General features: G+C 52.1%; 1 protein-coding gene across 1 annotated transcript in view; it reads left to right on the top strand.

Annotated features, from left to right (window-relative positions):
• The window catches only part of CORO2B (coronin 2B), a 131,364-nt gene that overhangs the window by 104,097 nt on the left and 7,631 nt on the right, over positions 1-19,636 (top strand). The window contains exons 3-8 of the mRNA XM_080644079.1: positions 1,665-1,781; positions 15,046-15,195; positions 15,758-15,922; positions 17,881-17,997; positions 18,125-18,229; positions 18,787-18,883. Of these exons, the coding sequence (XP_080500205.1) occupies positions 1,665-1,781; positions 15,046-15,195; positions 15,758-15,922; positions 17,881-17,997; positions 18,125-18,229; positions 18,787-18,883 (751 nt within the window). The remainder of the gene's footprint in view (positions 1-1,664; positions 1,782-15,045; positions 15,196-15,757; positions 15,923-17,880; positions 17,998-18,124; positions 18,230-18,786; positions 18,884-19,636) is intronic.

The following is a 19,636-nucleotide window of genomic DNA, read 5'->3' as shown; positions in this document are numbered from 1 at the left end:
GTGAGGTCTGACCTACCTAAGGTGCCTCTGACTGCCTAACACCAGTAGCAGATGAGCAGTGCTTAAAAGAACTCTCTCTATTTCCTCCAAACCCCCCAAAACTAGTATTAAAAGGGTGGAGCCTGGCTGATGTGACTCAGCAGTTAAGCATCGACCCAGGAACCAAGAGGTCACTAGTTCAATTCCAGGTTAGGGCACATGCCCAGGTTGCAGACTTGATCCCCAGTAGAAGGTGCACGAGGCAGCTGATCGATGATGTTTCTCTCTCATCGATGTTTCTATCTCTCTATCCCTCTCACTTCTTCTTTCTCTAAAACTCAATAAAAACATATTTTTAAAAGGTGAAGACACAGCTTCTGCCTACAATTTTCCTTCCTTTCCCTGTCACCCTTATAGCCTCTGAGCATGGACCTACCCTCCCAGTATCCCCCACCCCCACATCCCTTGTTCCATTTTTTGTGTGGACTCTATTCCCTTCACAGGATGTCTTTCAGATCATGAACTGAGCACTTACTATGTGCCAGGCTTATTAAAAGCTGGAGATTTGGAGACACAGACCCTGTCCCCAGTTGCTCATACATAGAAACAGACTGCAACTCCATGTGATGATGCTATCACGGAGGGAAGCCCAGAATGCTGTGAGTGTACAGAGGAGGAGCTCTTAACCCATGGAGATCAGGGAAGACTTCCTGGAGGAGGTGACATCTAGCCTGTCCAATAACAATAACTGTCAGATATTGAACAGTCTTTATAATGCTAATCTACACATTAAAAACCTTGCTAAGCACATTCGCTCATTTAATCTTCACAACAATTCTAAGAGGTAGGCATTGCTATCCTCATTTCAGAAATGAAGAAACCAACGCTAAGAGAAATTCACTGACTTTCCCCAGGCTGAATAGCTGTCCGGTGGCAGAGCTGCAATTCAAACCAGGCGTGTGTGACTCCAAAGACTATGACTTACCCACAGGGTACTGTGTGCAGGTGTTTAAGACGCACCCTGAACAAGCCTGCCTCATCACCGTTCAGGTCTCAGGCATAATCAGTTACTTAAATGGCAGTGTTTAGGTGGACACAGAGGCTCCTGGAACAGCAGGAGAGTCTCCTCCTGACCCAAACCGGGCTGTAGCACCTCTCCTGGGGTCAGTGGGGAGTGTGGGCACTGGGGAGAGTGCATACGTCCAAGGGTCTAGGTGTATGCCCTGCCAGGGCAGCAGCCTTTGGTCATTCATCTGAACTTCAAACGTTTTTACTTGAGGAAGAGGCACCTTTTGCTAATTTGCACAAAATGGCGTATGGACCAGTCGTGTCCACCACCCCCCACCCCCATTACATGCATCATTGGGGAGGACACAGCCACAGAGCAATGTGGCCCAGCCTGATCAGGAACTCAAAGACCAATAAGACATTTTATTTTTATTTATTTATTTTTAATGAATTTGACTATTTTTAAAAAATAATTCTTTATTGTTGGAAGTATTACATATGTCCCTTTTTTTCCCCATTGACCCACTCCAGCCGACCCTCACCCCTCACCCCAGGCCCTCACCGCCCCATTGTCTGTGGCCATGGGCCATGCACGAATAAGACATTTTAGAAGCCAAAATGAAGGCTCTCTGTTCAGGGCCATCAAACTAATCTCCTTCTCTCTCTCTTCTTGGCAGACAGGCAGGATTGAACCCAACTACCCCAAGGTCTGTGGTCACCAGGGGAACGTGCTGGACATCAAGTGGAACCCCTTCATTGACAACATCATTGCCTCATGCTCGGAGGACACGTCGGTGAGCAGGAGGGGTGCCCCGAGGAAGGTGGGCCCACGGGGCTCTCCCTGCTTCCTCCAGACGACCTTCCTTCTTACGCTCTCCTCCTTCTCTCTTCTTTGCCCTTCTGACCCAGGAAGGGGAGGGGAGTTAGGAAAAGGATTCAGGGAGCGAATCCATAGACTCTTTGACAGATCTTGTGACATTAGAGTGATTTCATTTGGAGGTGTTGATTTTATAGGTGAGAATTGGAACAAGATTAAATATGTGAGTTGGCACCTGTCTGTGGTCTCCAAAGGAGAAAGGCAGTAGGGGGAACATGGACAGGGAAGAAGGGGAAAGGTAAGGAAATGGATGAGGCATGAGGAGAAGAGCCCTTTTTTGCAGGCTGGGCATGGCAAATGCTGGCTTTAGCCCCTGGGAACCGTGGCGTTAGGGAAGGACCCTGGCCTGAGAATTGTCATCACTTGTCCAAGGACCCACAATGGTGGCCAGAATTTGAATTCCATGTCCCACCACTTAATTGGAAGAGAGAAGAAATAGGAGAAGGGAAATGAGGAGAAGGGAGCAGAGGGAGATGGAGGGAAGAGGAAAAGAGAATAGGTAGGAGAGATGGGGGTGGGAGGAAGAAAAGGACAGAAAGAATTTGGAGAGGAGAGATAAAGAATCCAGGGAGAGTAAAACTTGAAGTTGTTTTCTGGCCAGCCTTCCCCCGAACACTGCTGATTTTCACAGGGTGAGGTAGTGTCAGGTGTTGGCAATAGCCTTCACATTTCTGTAGAGGGTCCCTGTGTCTAGTCTCACATGGTCTTGAACATTGTCAATGCACCAGCTTAGAAGCAAGAGGGGATTTCAGAGCATCAGTTCCCAAGTGAAGGAAGATCAGCCTTTCAGTCAGGTCACAAGCATCTACCCAGCGCTCACTGGCATATCCTGGGTACAGGTCATAGGCTCCCAGGATATTGGAACTAGAAAGGACAGCAAACTCATGTCTCCAGACTGGACTGTGAGCTCCTGAGAACAGAGGTTCTGAATCCCAAGCATCTTGCACAGAGTCTACTACCTAGTAAATGCTTAGTAGGTATTGGATGGCATGGATGATTGGATAGATGGCTAGATGGATGGCTAGGTGGGTGGATAGATGAATGGATGGATGACTAGACTGATGGATAAAGACATGACTGAATGGATGGATAATGGATAGATGAAAGGAAGGAAGGATGATTGGATAAAGGTGAATGGAAAGATAAATGTGTGAGTGAATAAATATACCCCAACTAATCAGTTATCCAAAGAAAGAGAGTCACAGTAAATAGTCTCCATTGGTAAATAAAGTTGGGGGAGGAGGTCAGCTGGCACAGTACCTAGTAAATGAGAGTAGTGGAGCGGGGGCTAGGAGAGGGAATGGGCTTGACCAGTTCCTGAAGGTCAAAGCCCTAAGTCAACCCAAGAGGGTTTCTGAGAGAAGCAGCAGCAGCAGCAGCAAGAGCAGGGCCCATGTGAGCAGAGGACCAAGAATTGGTGGTGACACAGGCCATGAGGTTCAGTTACTTTCTTCAGCTAAATAGGGACAGTGCCCAGGGGTCAGAGCACAGGCAGGCCAGAGGATGGACACAAGATGATGGAGCTCCGGAAGAACGAGGTCATTGGTTGCTTCTGGGGCTGGAAGGGAGGCAGCTGGAGCTGGTGGGGGCTGGAGAGGTCAGTGGTCAGTGCGGGTAAGGCCTGGGCTCAGTGGGAGAGAGGGTAGGTGGAGGCACTGCCCATCCTTCTCTTGTGGGCGCAGGAAGCCCGAGCAACCACAGCTGGCTCCATCGCTGCTCACTAAGGTATTGAGTGACTGTCACCAGCCATCAGGGAGCAAATGTCCCTGAAACTGAGGGCTGCCTTATAACGATCTCCTCCACCCAGTCTGGGCTGGACTCTTTAACACAGTGAGCCCACCCAGCAACCCTGCGAGCCAGGCACTGCCACCCCCAAACCGAGGTTTGGGGGCAGGTCACACAACCAGGAAGTCGAGGAGGTCTTGTGGTCCCAAGCCCTTCCTGCTCTACGAGGTCTCATCATGACATGAGCCCACGGAGTTTGTGGGAAGCCTCAGGGCCCTCCCAGTGTCTCGTGTCCCTCCAGGGGAGCCAGCTGGGACAGAGAAGAGCAGTGTCCCGCTTGCTGTGGGGAGGGACAGGTTAGGCCAGGGCTCTTGGGGTCACTGGCTGTCCTGGCTCTAGCGCAGGTGAAGATTACCGCCTGAGTCAGGGTAAGGGTGGCAGGGTTTCTGGTGCTGATGGCCCTGCCCAGTTCTAGCTCAGCACCTTATTGCACCTGAGAGTTGGGCACCACATGCTAAAGCACTGCAGCTAATAAAACAGACATCCATGCTGTGTGGTCAAGAAAAGCTCAGGGCCCCAGCCCAGGCCACACAGGCCACACGCTCCCTTCAGCCTCACACACATGACGGGAGGACCACGGCGTGTTCGCCTGCTCCTGGGTGCTGGCTTCAGAGCAAGCTTGGCCATGGACTCACACTGATCTGGGATGGAATCTCAGCTTCACTGTGGACCAGCTGGGTGACCAGGCCGTGGTGTTTACCTTCTCTGAGCCTCAGTTGTGCTCATCTTTATAACAGTACTAACGATACCCTTTGGCAGTTGCTATGAGAATGAAAGGAGGTCTGTGCCTAGCACTGTGCCTCCCAATCTCAGTCCTGCCCAGGAAACTCCATGAGCAGAGGGGCAGCATCACACCCCACTCACTGAGCTGCAATGCAGCATGAAGTCACTGTAGCCACGAAGGTCAAACAGGGCTGTGTGTCCAGGGAGGAGAGAGGGGTTAATTCTGCCCAAGGTGCAGGCAGGGCAGAGGGGGTTCGGGAGAGCTGGACTCTGGAGAGGGAGGACTTTGAAGGCAGAGAAAGGGTTTAAGGATGTCCACGAAGAGAGCAGAGGCACAGACCTGGAGGGAGTGTGCCTTGGGCAGCTTAGGCCAGTGTGACAACATACCACAGAGTGAGTGGCTTATAAACAACAGAAGGTTATTGCTCACAGCTCTGGAGGCTGGAAAGCCAGAGATCAGGGTGCCAGCGTGGTCAGGTGTCGCACTGTGTCCTCACAACATAGAAGGGGCTAGGGAGCTCTCTAGAGTCCCTTTCACAGGCACTAATCCAGTTCACGGGGGCTCCACCCTCATGACCTAATCCCCTCCCAAAGGCCCCCCTTCCTCATAGCATCACGTTTTGGGGGTTAGGATTTCAACGTATGAATTTTGGGGCAACACGAACCTTCAGACCATAGCAGAATTCATACGGAGTGTCTGGGAAATGGAGGTGTCTGGTGTGGCTGGAGCGCTGGGGAGCTGGCCAGGGAGAGGGGCGGGCAGGAGAGGGATGCGGAGGGAGGCTGGGAGCAGAGAGAAGCCTGGGATGCCAGGGGAGCAGCTGCACTTTGAAGCGAGGCCCGTGCTTCCCGAGCCATCTGAACATAAGCCGGGACACAGGTGTGCGGTGTGTGGCTGACGCCGAGTGCCCTGGGAGGGCCCAGGGAAGGGGATTAGTGGGGCTGAAGGGTCAGAACCAGCTTTGTGAAGGAGGGGCCCCAGGCCAGCTTGACAAGTGCTGGAATGTGGCTCCACAGAGAAGGGGAGCACCCAGGGGAGCGTGTGAAGAGAAGGGACTCCCATTCGGGGGGAGCACAGGACGGGCGGGCTGGCCCAGGCTGCTGATCCAGAGAGAAGGAGGTTAAGTCTCCAGACAGAGGAGCTAAGCTCTTGCTCTGGTTGACGGTCTGGGCAGCAGCTTGGCGCCCTGCTTTGTTCCACAGGCCTCTGCCCCTTCCCAGCCTCAGGGCCAAGGATCTTGGCCCGGAACGCACAGGCCCCTGAGGTGGAGGCCCAGGTCACACAAGGGGTCTGTGTCTCAGCTCTCCTGACTCCCCGCCAGCACTCTGAGCACCTCACCCCCAGCTGTAGCTTCACAGGTGAGGAAACTGAGGCTCAGATCCATCAGACGCTCAACAGTTACCTCTCGGCATTCTCTCTGTGCCAAGCCCACGCGGCAGCTCGGCCAGGTCCCGGGAGGAACATGCACAGGCAGTAGAGCCCACAGCTCCCCGCTGGGTGAGGAGCCTGCGGGTCTGCCAGGGCTGTTCTGGCAGACCCCAGGACATTGGAGCTAGAAAGGACATCAGCCGACATCAGCCTCCCTCCACGTCCCTCCCTGTGTGTCCCTCTGCGTCTCTCGGGCAGGTCTCTGAGATACCCTCCCTCAACCACTCCGCACCAAGAGTCACCTTCACTGCACATCAGAAACAACATCCAGAACCAGGGTGAAGAGGCCAGTCAGCAAAGCTACCATGAGCTGGGCACTGTGCTACACGCGGGGCCGGGCACTGTGCTACACGCGGGGCCGGGCACTGTGCTACACGCGGGGCCGGGCACTGTGCTACACGCGGGGCCGGGTAGGGAAGCAGCCTGGGCGCCCAGAGAGGAGCTGCGCACAGCAGGTCTTGCCCATGTCTTTTGCCTGTGCGCCCACTCCCACCCTCCACTGCCTCTCCTTGTCTCAGAACATTCCGAGGACACTGATGGGATCTAGCGAGCCTCCACCCCCTCCCAGCTCCTTTCCCATGTCCCCCTATCCCTTGAAAAATCTCCGGTGACAGTGACACCCACCCGCCATATCCCTCAGGATCAGCCTTGCCTCCCCCAGTCTCCCTCCACCAGAGTCTAACCCACCTCTCCCGGGATCCAGTGGAATATACCCCAGCCTGTTCCCAAGGGCTCCTGTCCTGAGGGAGGGTGGGGGCCGTAACTCTCCTGGCATCTGGCAGAATCCAGTTCTTGCTGCTGCTGGGTGATGTCACCTATTGTTGAAGGGCTGTGCTTTTTATAGCTTCTGCCGCAGCTAGGGAGGGTGGCTGGCAGGCGCAGGGAAGGGCGCTCTGGGTTTCCAAGCCTCCTGCTCTCAGCACTTCTCCAGCAGCCGCAGAGGGAGAGGTTTCTGACATCTCAAGGAGAGGAGAGCGCAGTCTCAGGAGAGTGACGGAGGAGAGAGGGAGGCAGGCCCGTCTCCTGGGTGGGCCAAGTCAGCATCTTCCCTTCGCCTTCCATTCCTTTGCCCCTCCATCCAGCGGCTGTCCTCACCACCCCCTTGCATCCCACCCCCTCCCCAGAGATGACACCCCTCCCAGGGGAGCTAGGGGTGGGCTGGGGCAGGATGTCAGCTCTGCTGGAAGCAGCCGAAAGCCACCCACCACCCTGCCCTCCCACACACTTGAGAATCACACCTCTTGGAGCTGGGCGGGAGTAACACCCTCCTAGCGATGGAAGGACAGTAGCCCCAGGAGGCCTCCCCAATGCACTGGGCAGCTGCAGAGAAACGGGCAGTGTGGCTCGTGTGCTAAGCAGCCAGGCTCAGGAGGCCAGGTCTAGGTTCAAATCCTGGCTCTGCCACTTTCTGCATGTGTGACCTTGGCCCAGTTCCTTTACCTTTCTGGGTATCAGTCGCCTTGCTGTAAATTGGGGACCATATTGGGCTCATCATGAGAACGAAATGAGTATAAAAGTGTTTCATGGCTACTAAGAACTCCATAAACATAAACTGTTACTGCCTTAGCCTTAGTGGGGACCAAAGAGTTTAAATGATGTGCACCAGTGAGGGGTGGCCAGAGGGCTGGGAGTCAGACACTCAGTACATGTTCTTTCTACTACATCTCAGTCTGCTCAGCGAGCCCCCAAATAGGCCTTGTGTCCTTGTTTTCCAAAAAGGACTAAGCTGAATGCTGAGCTTCAAAATCCAGGAAAGAAATCCACCCCCACCCCAACCCCCCACCAGACCCTACTTCCAAACCAAGAGGAAAGGGGTGAGTTATCTATCCTGCTCACCCCCAGCCTGAGTAAGCCGCTCACCCGGGTCAGGTGTGATTCATTGCTAAACCTGCGGATGGCCTCTGGGCTGTCTCAGGTTCTCCCAGTGATTCATTCATTCAGCAGGTGTGTCTCGGGTGCCTATTATGTCAGACACTGTTCCTCACCCTGGGGAAAGAGCAGTGATGAAAGACCCCCACCCCTGTATGGAGGAGGTGACCAGCCAGTGGGAAGCCTCGCTGGTTATCTGTGCCCCAAGGAGGGCAGCTTCTAGATACTTGGGGCCAGGGAGCTGTACTTTTTTCCTGGAATAGATGAGCAGAAGGACAGACCATGCCCTACCCAGGCTGTCAGATTTCAGCCGGGGGAGCAGGAAGGGACTGGGCAAGGGCAGGGCTGCAGAAGAGAGGGACAGGTTAGTTTGCCTGATTCCGAGCCTGAGTTTGAATCTCAGCTCCTCCCTTCCTAGCTCTGCAACCCCAGGCAAGTGTCCTAAACTCTCTGTGGTTCGTTTCCTTATCTGTGTAAGAATAACCATTAATTGTAAAAATAAATAAATAATAATAATAATTTGTAGCATGGATCCATCTATGTGTCCAGCTCCACATTTACATTTCATTTAATCCTCTAGCAGCCGCCTCCCGGGACTTGCAGCAGTAGATGCTCAGTCATGCTTCCTTCTGGGCCCTCAGGTGGCCTCTCGCACCTCCCCGGGTTTGAGGTGACTTGTTTCTCACTTTGGGAAACAGTTAGGTGGTCAGAAGATATCAACATGAACGTAGACTGAGATTCTACCTCTTGGTTAGGTGAGTGGTGATAAGCTCAGTTTCTAGTAGTAAACAGAATAATTGGCAAGAAATGGGGAGGTGGGAGCTCCAGGAGCCTCCTGGCTCTGGGCGAGACCTCCCGTCGCTCTCTTCTTGCTGCAGAAAATGTAAGAGTTGCTGTGATCTGGGCCCCAGGCACTGCCTCTGTGGAGTGGTTGGAAATCCTAAGGCCGATGACTGTGTGATGTAGTATAGCTAAACTGGATGCTTCCCGAGGGCGGAAACCATAATGTACAATGTTTCTCCCCACACCGTCCCAAAGAGAGAGAGAGAGAGAGAGAGAGAGAGAGAGAGAGAGAGAGAGAGAGAGTGTGTGTGTGTGTGTGTGTGTGTGTGTATGTGTGTGTGTGTGTGTTTAATTAAATACTGCCCTGGCAGGTGTGGCTTAGTTTGTTGAGCATTGTCCCATTCACAGGGGTGGGGGTGGGTGTCGCCGGTTGATTTCCAGTCAGGGCACATGCCAAGTTTGTGGGTTCAGTCCCCAGTCCGGGTGTGTACAGAAGGCAACCCATTAATGTTTCTCTCTCACATCGATGTTTCTCTTGCTCCCTCTCCCTTCCTCTCTCTCTAAAAATCAATAAAAATAAAACATACTAAAAAATAAAAAGTAAATCCTAAGTCGTTGGAATCTATATCTGTGTCTTCTCCCAGCTACTTAGGACCACTGTGAGCTTCAGCGCCTTCTCAGAGCTCCTCTACCACAGACACAGACAATAAGGACTGTCTCTTTGCTGTGTAACAAGCAGATCCCCTAAACCAGTGGTCGGCAAACTCATTAGTCAACAGAGCAGCAGTTTGCCGACCACTGACCTAGACTCTCGATTCCAATAATTACAGGCTGTTGTTGTTCCTTGTGATTAAGCCCCTATCCCAGTGGTCGGCAAACTCATTAGTCAACAGAGCGGCAAACCGCGGCTCTCGAGCCGCATGTGGCTCTCAAGCCGCAGTTTGCTGACCACTGCCCTAAACAGAACATCCTTTCCTTTAGGAACAATGTCGTCAGAGTCACCGAGCAGACCCTCACTAGACCCTGGCCCTAAGTCACCTGCAACCATGACCCTCAATTTGTCAAAACCTGAGAGAGACCCAACCAGACACCTTCATAATCACATAATAATTTTAAAGAGGAGATGTATGCTGCATTCTGTAAAATAGACAAACTTTATACCATTTACATCGACTACACAGGGGAAACAAAGTGCACATGGAAAATATAAAGCACATCTGAAATTGGACGGATTCAACAAAATAAGTAAATTAATTAAAATGGCCTACATAAAACTTGCATATGATCCTTAATTAATATTAAGCAAGCATTGTTATGTACTATTAGGTGCTTTAGTAATCTGCTTGGTAGGGCACATATTTTATCTTCATTTAGTCTTCATACAACTGTGATTAGAGGTATAATTTTAATATTTTTATTGATTTCAGAGAGGAAAGGAGAGGGATAGAGAGATAGAAACATCAATGATGAGAGAGAATCACTGACTGGTTGCCTTTTGCACACTGCCTACTAGAGGGGATCGAGCCCGCAACCCAGGCACGTGCTCCTGGCCGGAATGGATCCTGGGACCCTTTAGTCCGCAGGCTGACGCTCTATCCACTGAGCCAAACCAGCCAGGGCTAGATGTATAATTATTCTCACAGATGAGAAGACTGGGGCTGAGAGAGGCTAAGTAGCTTGGCTGAAGTCTCACCAGTATGTTCAGAGCCTGGATTTCAATGTAGCTTGCCAGACCCCAGGGCTCTCTCTGTTGGCCAGCTGCTCCCTCCTCCATGCACACAGACGCTAGTTTTGTAGCTTTGTTAACAGTCCTTATCAGCTGTCTTGCCTTAGCCTTGTCTGCACGTGTCTGCTGTCTCCCACAAAGACTGTGAGCTACTTGAGACCAAGAACCGTACCCTGGTGTCTACAGGGTGACACAGGGAGGGGCTGCGCATGTTTTGTTGGATGCCTGTAACTGAGATAAGCAGGGCTCTGACCCAGGGACCTTTGAAGGGGACGGTCCCAGGCACAGCTGCCTGGCTGGAGAGAATGCTTTTCCCACTTTTCCCCTCCCCTTCCTTCCAGAAATCCGGTTTGGCAGGCTCTGTTGGTTTTCCCGTTGAATTGAAGTAGCCTCCCAGAGCAACTTCTGGGCAGATCCACAGTGCTCCTCCCACACCCATCCACTCTTTCCCGCCAGCAAATCCCTTGAATAGGAAGGGATTGGACTTCCTTTTTCAGCTACTAGGCCCCCTGTGAACTTCAGCCTTCCTCTTAGCTCCGATAGCATGTGGCACCAACTGTTAGCGGTAGCAGTGGATCAGAGTTAGTCTCTCCCCCTAGGGACACATTCAATGATGTCAACAGCACAAAAATGTGGAAAATTAACTTACACTGTCTCAATGTGCGCATGAGAAACCCGGGGCCCAGGAAGGAAGCGGCTGATATCAAATGGGGGTAAGACAAGACCCCTCCTTCCCTCTCTGTGGGGCCTTTTCAATCAGGGTCCCCCAAGCCCCGCCTGGGATGCTACTCCAGCAGTTATTGGTGAAAACAGCCCTGCCTTCTCCCTTGCAGCCCTTGCTGCACAAGATGGGGATCCAGTTCAAGGCTTAGCCTGTAGGTTACTAGGCAGAGCCGTCACCCAAACAAAGCCTCAGACTCACAAGGACTCCGAGCCCAGTTCACTTTAACCCACACACCTCTAAATGGCACGCATACCTCAATGCATCATCTACACAAGGAATATGAGCTTCAGGGACATTAACTGGCTTGTCCAAGCTTGTCAGTGAGATTAAAGCCTGGGTGGACCCCCACTTCACAGCTTCCCCATGTGTCTGCGCCTTAACCTAGCCTGTGACACCACCCAGGGACGCCTCAGGTACCTGGCTGCTCAGGAATTAGACTCTGGGAAAGGGTTCAATTTTCTGAGACTCCCCCAAAGCAGCGCTCCTTTGGGCCTCGGTGACCAGGTGTGACACACACGGCCTCTGGCTTCCTCTGCCCCCTGCCAGCCTGCTGCACACCAGCCAGGCTGACCTGCCCGCAATCTCCCCAATGACTGTGCTGAACCCACACACTCTGGTCATTTTTCTGTGTCCCCACCCTTCCCCACATCCCCAGTTGGTATTTTCAAACCTGGGTTGATAGCTTCTTTTTTAACCCTGCTTCTTCCCCTCCTCCCACCATCACCCCCAAGACTGGATTTGAGGTTTCCCCAGCTATGCCCCCACAGGTGCTCTACTGGGTCAGCCCCACTGTATGCTGCTCAAGGGCAAGCATGGGGCAAACTCAGCACCGTCCCATTGGCCAGCAAGGCCCAGCTCATAAGAGGCCTGTGTGGAGTAATGAGGCTCAACTCTCTGCTTCAAAGATCTTCCTCAAAGGCCAGAGGCCACTCTCCTGCCTCAGTCAACACTTGCACCCTGAATACTTGGTGTTCATGTGTGTACACACTTGCCTGCTGTCCTTGAGAGACAGGATGAGGCCCTGGCCAGGTGGCTCAGTTGGTTGGAGCATCATCCTGTACAACAAAAGGTTACGGGTTCAATACCCAATTGGGGTGCATATGTCTCTCACACTGATGTTTCTCTCTCTCTCTCTGCCTCTCCCTTTCTCTCTCTCTAAAAATCAATAAAAACATATCCTTGGGCAAAGATTTTTTTAAAAAGAAAAAAGAGAGACAGTATGAGGTATTCATAGACAGGATCCTTTGCTCCCAAATGCCTCCACACTGACCCATCATTCTGCTCCTTAAAGTCTCATCCCCTCACCCAGCCAGTGTGGCTCAGTGGTTGAGTATTGACCTATGAACCAGGATGTCATGGTTCGATTCCCAGTCAGGGCATGTGCCTCGGTTGCGGGCTCGATCTCCAGTGTGGAGCGTGCAGGAGGCAGCCAATCAATGATTCTCTCTCATCATTGATGTTTCTATCTCTCTCTCCCTCTCCCTTCCTCTCTGAATCAATTAAAAACATTTTTTTAAAAGAGTCTCATCCCCTTGAGTCTGAAAGCTTCTCAAGCTTCCCAAGTGCACACAAAGGAGGCCCAGTATTTCTAAGAATCAAAGAAATGCAAGTCCAAACAGCAGTGGCACTTTTAATCCAATGGGCAGAAATCCAATTCTGAAAATAGAGTTTTAGAGACCTCGGTAAAGAAGCAGACTCTGTTAGTGAAACGGGAAGAGCTTTGGGAACAGTTTTACAGAAACTATAATGAAACACTTCTAGGCAGGTGTCCTACAGGAACACTCACACCCATGCACAAACTTGTGTTACAGGCTGTTCGTCAGAGAATGAGTTGTAATAGTGGAAAAAGCGGGCAGAAGCCAGGTGTTCACTATTAGAGGTTGATTAAATCCATCATGGCACAATCATACAACAGATGTCCCCTGGCCACTTAAAACGATAAGGTGGATCATGTGTAGTGGTGTGGAACGATGTCCACTATCTGCTGTTACATGAGTTGTAGAAGTGCATGTATAATAGTATCCCTTTGGGTAAAAAAGAAAGGAATGTGTGTGTGTGTGTGTGTGTGTGTGTGTGTGTGTGTGTGTCCCTTTCAAATATTAGTCTGCTCTCTTCAAGGGTCACCTTCTTCTAGTACATTTGGGGACAAGAGGGATATGTCTTATTGGTAATTACTGAGTCATCCACTGGGTCCCCACTCCAGCCTCCCGCCATTTCCAGATCAGACCTCATCCCAGAAGGCCTCACACAAGGCCTTTGGAGGAAGGATCATGGAGTCTAAGGAGATGACAGTGAGGATGGGAAAACATTCAACTGTCACCTAATTACAAACGTTTTCTTGAGTGTGTTTTTCAAACAGGATGGCACACCTGAGGGTGACCCCAATCCTTGATTGGACCTGCCTTTCTCTCCCTAAGGCCCTGTGTCTGCATGTGCAGAGCTGGGTCTTCAGAGAAACAAAGTGTGGGAAATGCTCATTTCCATAGTCCGAGTGGAAAGCACCAACAAGAGAAGCCTGCCAAGGGAATTCCCTTTGGGGTACTTCCAATTCACAGCCTTGCTCCCCTGTCCTTTGGAGTGCCTGTAAGTGGCTTTCTTTCTTTCTTTTTTAAAAATATATATTTTTATTGATTTCAGAGAGGAAGGGAGAGGGAGAGAGAGATAGAAACATCAATGATGAGAGAGAATCATTGATCAGCTGCCTCCTGCACGCCCCACATTGGGGATCGAGCCCTCAACCTGGGCATGTGCCCTGATCAGGAATGGAACCATGACCTCCTGGTGGATGGGTCGACGCTCAACCACTGAGCTATGCTGGCCAGGCTATAACTGGCTTTCTTTAACAGGCTTCAGAATTATAACAGGATGGCTAATATTCCATACTGATATGACATTAGATTGTTCTCATGTTGGTCATTTAGAGTGTTTCTATGTTTTCTGTATAGGTAATGTTACAATGAACATCTTCATGCATAGAGATTTTTGCTTATATTGGGTTTTAAGAGTAAAATAACTAAGTCAGATAATATAAATGTCTTACAGTTTCTAAAGATGGCCAAATTGCTCCTGAAAGATGACTGCTTTATAATACTACCAACACCAATTAAACCTACAATATAACCTGCCACCACCACCTCTTTCTTTAAGTTGGCTATTTTAGAAGATTACAAATGGTATCTCAAAGCTGTTTTTCCTGTTTTTCTCCTTACGAGCAAGGGTGGAGTTCAGATTTTCAGGGTTGTTTTAAAGGTGTCCTAAGTTGTAGTCACATGTATTCTTGCCTCTTCACCAGTCAGATCATAATAAATAGCATTAATGATGATAACAATTAGAACAAGGTTTATAATCCCTTAGTTCTGTAGAGAGCTTTACAGCTTACCAACTTTTACAAGCAGTATCCCATTTTATTCTGCCAGTGGGCAAGGCCAGGCAAAGATTTCCTCCATCTCTAGATGAAACCGTTGAGACTCTGCAGAGCCTGTTTGGCTTGATAGACAAGCCCACTGGTGCTGGTGGAAATAATGGGGGTGGGGTGGTATTCAAAGATTACAGAGAAGCTGTTCAGTTTCTCTCCCTCTGGAGCCTCATGGTCTCTTTTTGCTGCCTCTCCGTGAGCCCCTCCTCCTCTCTGCAGATCATCTTTTTCTGCTTCTCGATCAGCATCATAAGCCTGGAAATAGCAGCTGCCTGCAGGCTCTGCCCATCCTTTCAGCTCAGGCTTCAACATCCAAGGAGAATCTTTGCCCCTTGGTTTCTCATCTCTCAGGAGACTCTGGACTTCCCACCTCCCAGACGGTTTCCCTCTGCTCAGGTGTCCATCTTGGGTGGGGGACAGGATCAGGGACAAGGCTATATGGTACAAACAGGAGCTGGGGCTGAAGGCAGATCTCTTAGAAGGATGTGGGAAGGGAAGCAGAGATAGGCTTTAGAACAACGTGACCCTCCTAAGGGAAGAGAGGGGATGGCCTCTTTCCTCTTCAATCATACCCTCGAAACTGCCCCCAGGCCTCAGTCAGCTCTGCCCACCACGCCGGCCATGAGGCACCTCCCCACGCAGGTGGCAGAAGCCTGGTGTGGGAGGGAGAGGCATCGGGCCTCTGCCTGCCCTTCCACCCAGCCTGGGCCCTCCGTTCCCTCTGCAGGTGCGGATCTGGGAGATCCCCGAGGGCGGGCTGAAGCGGAACATGACAGAGGCCCTCCTGGAGCTGCATGGGCACAGCCGGCGTGTGGGGCTGGTCGAGTGGCACCCCACCACCAACAACATCCTGTTCAGTGCTGGCTATGACTACAAGGTGGGCAGCCCAGTAGGCAGTGTGGATGGAGGGGGAGAGAGTAGGGTGTCTTTGGGGGCATGTTCATCAATAGTGTCTCATCCACTCATTTATTCATTCGCCACACACTACTGGGCATCTTTAGTCATTCCCAGGGTCCATAGAGGCTAGAAGCACACATACTGCCTTCTCTGATGCTGATGGACTGGAGGCGAATGCCACTCCGTGTCCACACTCTCCTGGTGGGAAAAAAAGAGCAACCAAAGCTGCTGGAGGGAAGAGAATGGAGTCCCAGTCCCTACCCCCAGGGTCCCCTCAAAAGAGGTGTGCCAGCCACTGGAACCTGGCAAGGAACATTTGTCCTTCCTGCTTGTTGTGGAAACTGAGCCCAAGGACAGCCGTGGGTTTGAGACAGGGGCACATCAGCCTTTGATACAGATCTCAGCGACACCATCCTGCAGCCCAGCACACCCCCACCCTGCACGGGGCACCTCTCCCAGCACCATTGGGCGTGGACCGGGGACAGATGCCGGATGACAGCAGCAGCAGGGCTGACCCCACTCCTGCATGCCTGCCCTCCCAGGTCCTCATCTGGAACCTGGACGTGGGTGAGCCCGTGAAGATGATTGACTGCCACTCGGACGTGATCCTCTGCATGTCCTTCAACACTGACGGCAGCCTGCTCGCCACCACGTGCAAGGACAAGAAGCTGCGCGTGATCGAGCCCCGCTCCGGCCGCGTTCTGCAGGTGAAGCCCCACTTTTTTGGGGGGGAAAGGAAGGTATTGGGGCCTGGGCTCAGCTTTCAGCCAGGCCTAGGGGAAGGCCGAGCCAGCTCCCCTCTCTCATGCACCTGCCTGCACCTCTGTTGACTGTCCCATCTGCTCTGGGCCCTTCTAGGCTCATAGGAACCCTGCCTTGTCCTTGGTGGAGTGGGGCTTTAGTTCTCTTTCTTGGCCACTGCACCCCTCCCCACAGATGGGAATCTTCTGGCCTGCGCTGGGGATGAGGCTGGTGACACCTTCAGCACATGAATCTGTGGGTGTTGACCGAGCCCCATCCTGGACACAGGAGGAGGGGTTTGGACCCTCAGCCCAGCCACCTGTGTGGGACCAGCCTGGTGGCAATGCCTCCGTGCACACCAGCCCCGAGGACAACTCCAAGTGCGGAGGTTGATGGTGAACTTAACTCCAGTTTTGATTTTTGAGTCTTTTGGGTCTTGCCTGTGAGGAAGGGATTAGATGCTGTTTGGGAGTAAGCAATTAACGTTTCTTGAGCACCTAAAGCATGCCAGTCACTAGGAGGGATGGGAAATTTGTATTAAATTTGAGATTTGCCTACTACACAAGAAAGGATGGATGATGACCTGGTTGTGTTTATCTAGGAAGAGTCCAATATTGTGAGGCCAAAGAGCCAGCTACTACTACTTCTACAAATAATTACCCTAGTTATTAGCATCTCTAATATTAGCAGCATTTGCTCAGTGCTCACTGTGTGGCATGTAGGGCCACGGGCTTCTTATCATTCCCTCACAACAGCCCTCTGAGGTGGGTCCTGCTCCTCTTCCCATGTCACACGTGGGGACACTGCGCTTTGGAGGGGGTCGGAGACTGGAATGTCACCGTCATGGAGAAGCTAGAGTTCAAACCCAGCCAGATGGACCCAAGAGCCCATGCTGAGCAGAAAAGGTGCCAGAGAGCAGAGAACCCAGCCTCCACCTCACACCCTGGACATGAGCCGAGAGAGGGTGAGGGGCTTCTCCGGGTTACACTGTTTTGGCAGAACTTGGAACTGAACGCCAGAGCAGGTGGCACCAGCCTGGGTCTGTGCACGGCTCCGCCCGCCTCTGGTGTCTACCTGATGCTGACTCATCCTGGCAGAGGACCGTTGTGCATTAGGAGGAAAAGGAAGTGCCATGAGCTAGGAGGCAGGAGAGGAGGACGGCTTCTTAGGAGCCCCTGGTGTAGTGAGTCATCAAACAGCGAGCCAGCCTGAGTCCCCTGTTCTCAGGTTCCTGCCAGTAGGTTTTGCTGTGCAGGCTAAAAGAGAGGCCCTGAGGAGAGCACCTGGCACCTGGCACATTGCAGGCCCTGCCCGGGGCTTGGTCAACATTAGCTCCCTCTCCCCTGTGCTCCACCCACTGTGGGACATGGCAGAGAGGCCTGGTTTCCCAGTCTCGGGGCTCCACTGTGCCTCAGTACCAGTATTTCTTCCCTGGGGCTGCTATAACAAACTACCACACTAGTGGCTAACACAACAGATATGGATTCTCTCCCAGTTCTGGAGACCAGAGTGCTGGCATCAAGGTGTCAGCAGGGCCACACTCCCACCAGAGAGACTCCAGGAAGAATCCTTTCTTGCCTCCTCCAGCGTCTGTGGCTGCTGGGCTTCCTTGGCTTGTGGTCATATCACTCTAAGCTCTGCCTCCGAGGTCACATCACCTTCTCTGTGTCTGTGGAATCTCCATCCACCTGTTATAGGGCTCTCATTATAGCATTCTAGGACCCACCTGAGTAATCCAGGGGATCCCCTATTTCAAGGCCCTTAACTTAAAATTACATCTGCAAAGTCCCTTTTTCCAAATAAGGAAACATTCACAGGTTCCAGGGATGAAGACATGGATGTATCTCCTGGGGGCCATGATTCAGTCTTCTACAGGACCCTGGTGTCCGGGGCCCTGACTTACCGGCTCTCTCTATCCCCCCAGGAGGCCAGCTGCAAAAACCACAGAGTGAACCGGGTGGTGTTCCTGGGGAACATGAAGCGGCTTCTCACGACCGGGGTCTCTAGGTGGAACACACGACAGATTGCCCTCTGGGACCAGGTCAGCTGCAGGGAGGCTGGGGGGTGGTGACATAAAAGGGTTGTAGCTCTGGAGGCTTTGCTGGAGTTTGGGAAGGTGAGATGCCATCCTTCCTGGACACAGGCTGATACTGGCCGCCTCCCCGCAGGAGGACCTCTCCATGCCTCTGATCGAGGAGGAAATTGATGGGCTCTCCGGCCTCCTGTTCCCCTTCTATGACGCCGACACCCACATGCTCTACCTGGCAGGAAAGGTAGTATAAGGTGGAGAGGGACTGGGCAACCTGTGGGAGACCCCTCCCCCCATGCGGCCCCTACTCCTTCCCTACCTCCCTAAGAAGAGCCAACCTAACCTCTCTGGCCTTCCCCTGTGCCAACCTGGGTCTTTTTTACTCTTTTCCATTGAAACCTACCCTCAGGTCTGACACGTATTCTTACTGAAGTGTCAATGACAGAATTCCTTCCAGGTGGATTGGAGAGGGTTTTACATTGGGATAAGGTCAGAGCCTGAGGTGTAGAAGACTGTGACTAATGGAATTTGAGGCACCTTCCAGGAGATCTCTGACAAATATGGCCTTGATTGTCAAGAAAGCTGTCTATACACACAGACCCACCACCAGCAGCAGCACCACACCCGCAGCGGGTCCCCTGTGGCAGGCCCACCAGGGACCCAGAGGCCAGGTCTCCCTGGTCTTTGACCACCTTTGAGGCACAGTGGAGGCTCTCTTCAGCAGACCCCTGGACCAGGGCTTACTCAACCCTCCCCATACACACATACACCTTCCTCACCTCCTTCTCTCCTTGCCCGCAGGGAGATGGAAACATCCGGTACTATGAGATCAGCACTGAGAAGCCCTACTTGAGTTACCTCATGGAGTTCCGCTCCCCAGCCCCGCAAAAAGGCCTAGGTAAGGGGTTAGGAAGCTGCCCTGGCTGTTAGGCTGTAGAACAAGAGACTAGATATTTGGCTCATGGGTTACACGCCCCCCAATAAAATATCAGACTTAGAAGGCCACAGTTCATAGGCAAGTTAGATAGAACCTACAGGTGCTGCCCCTGTGAAGGTCAGCCGGCTCGTCTCCAGCCACCTGTCACCATCCACTTGACCGGCTCATCCTCCCTTGGTGTTTGGCATCCTCCACGATCTCTGCTCATGAGCTGCCCGTGGAGAGGGGAAGGGATGCAGTGTCTTCATTCCCATTTGCGGTTCTGTCATTGGAGGGTTTTCTTTTCCTTGGGTGGGTGAGTAGGAGGTGGGACAATGCGATGTGATCTGAAAGTCTTGTTGAAGATTGCTCTGGCTTCTGTAGGGAGAGTGGATTCAGGAGCATGGATTTTGAAAGGCAAGAGGGAGGCAGAGAGACCAGTTAGGGGCCACTGTGGATTTCTAGGCAAGAAATGATGGTAACTAGGGGGACAGCATGACAATGGGGAGAAGAGGGTGAATCCAGGAGATGTGTGGAAAGTAGGGTCCGCAGAACTCAGAGAGAAGAGGAGACAGAGGGAGGAACCAAGGGTAAACATTTCTTATCTTCCTCCCCTGTGGCCTCTACTGAGCATTTACCATGAGCTGGGCACGTTGGAAGGTTCAGAGTGGCTAAGTAACTCACCCCAAGCAGAACTCAAGCTCAGTCTGCTGGCTCCAAATGCCACTTGGGTGC

The sequence above is a fragment of the Plecotus auritus genome (assembly GCF_963455305.1).
Source record: "Plecotus auritus genome assembly, chromosome: 1".
In the NCBI taxonomy this organism is placed as follows: domain Eukaryota; kingdom Metazoa; phylum Chordata; class Mammalia; order Chiroptera; family Vespertilionidae; genus Plecotus; species Plecotus auritus.
Note: the sequence above shows the minus strand (reverse complement) of the source record. Positions and strands in the feature narration are given on the sequence as shown.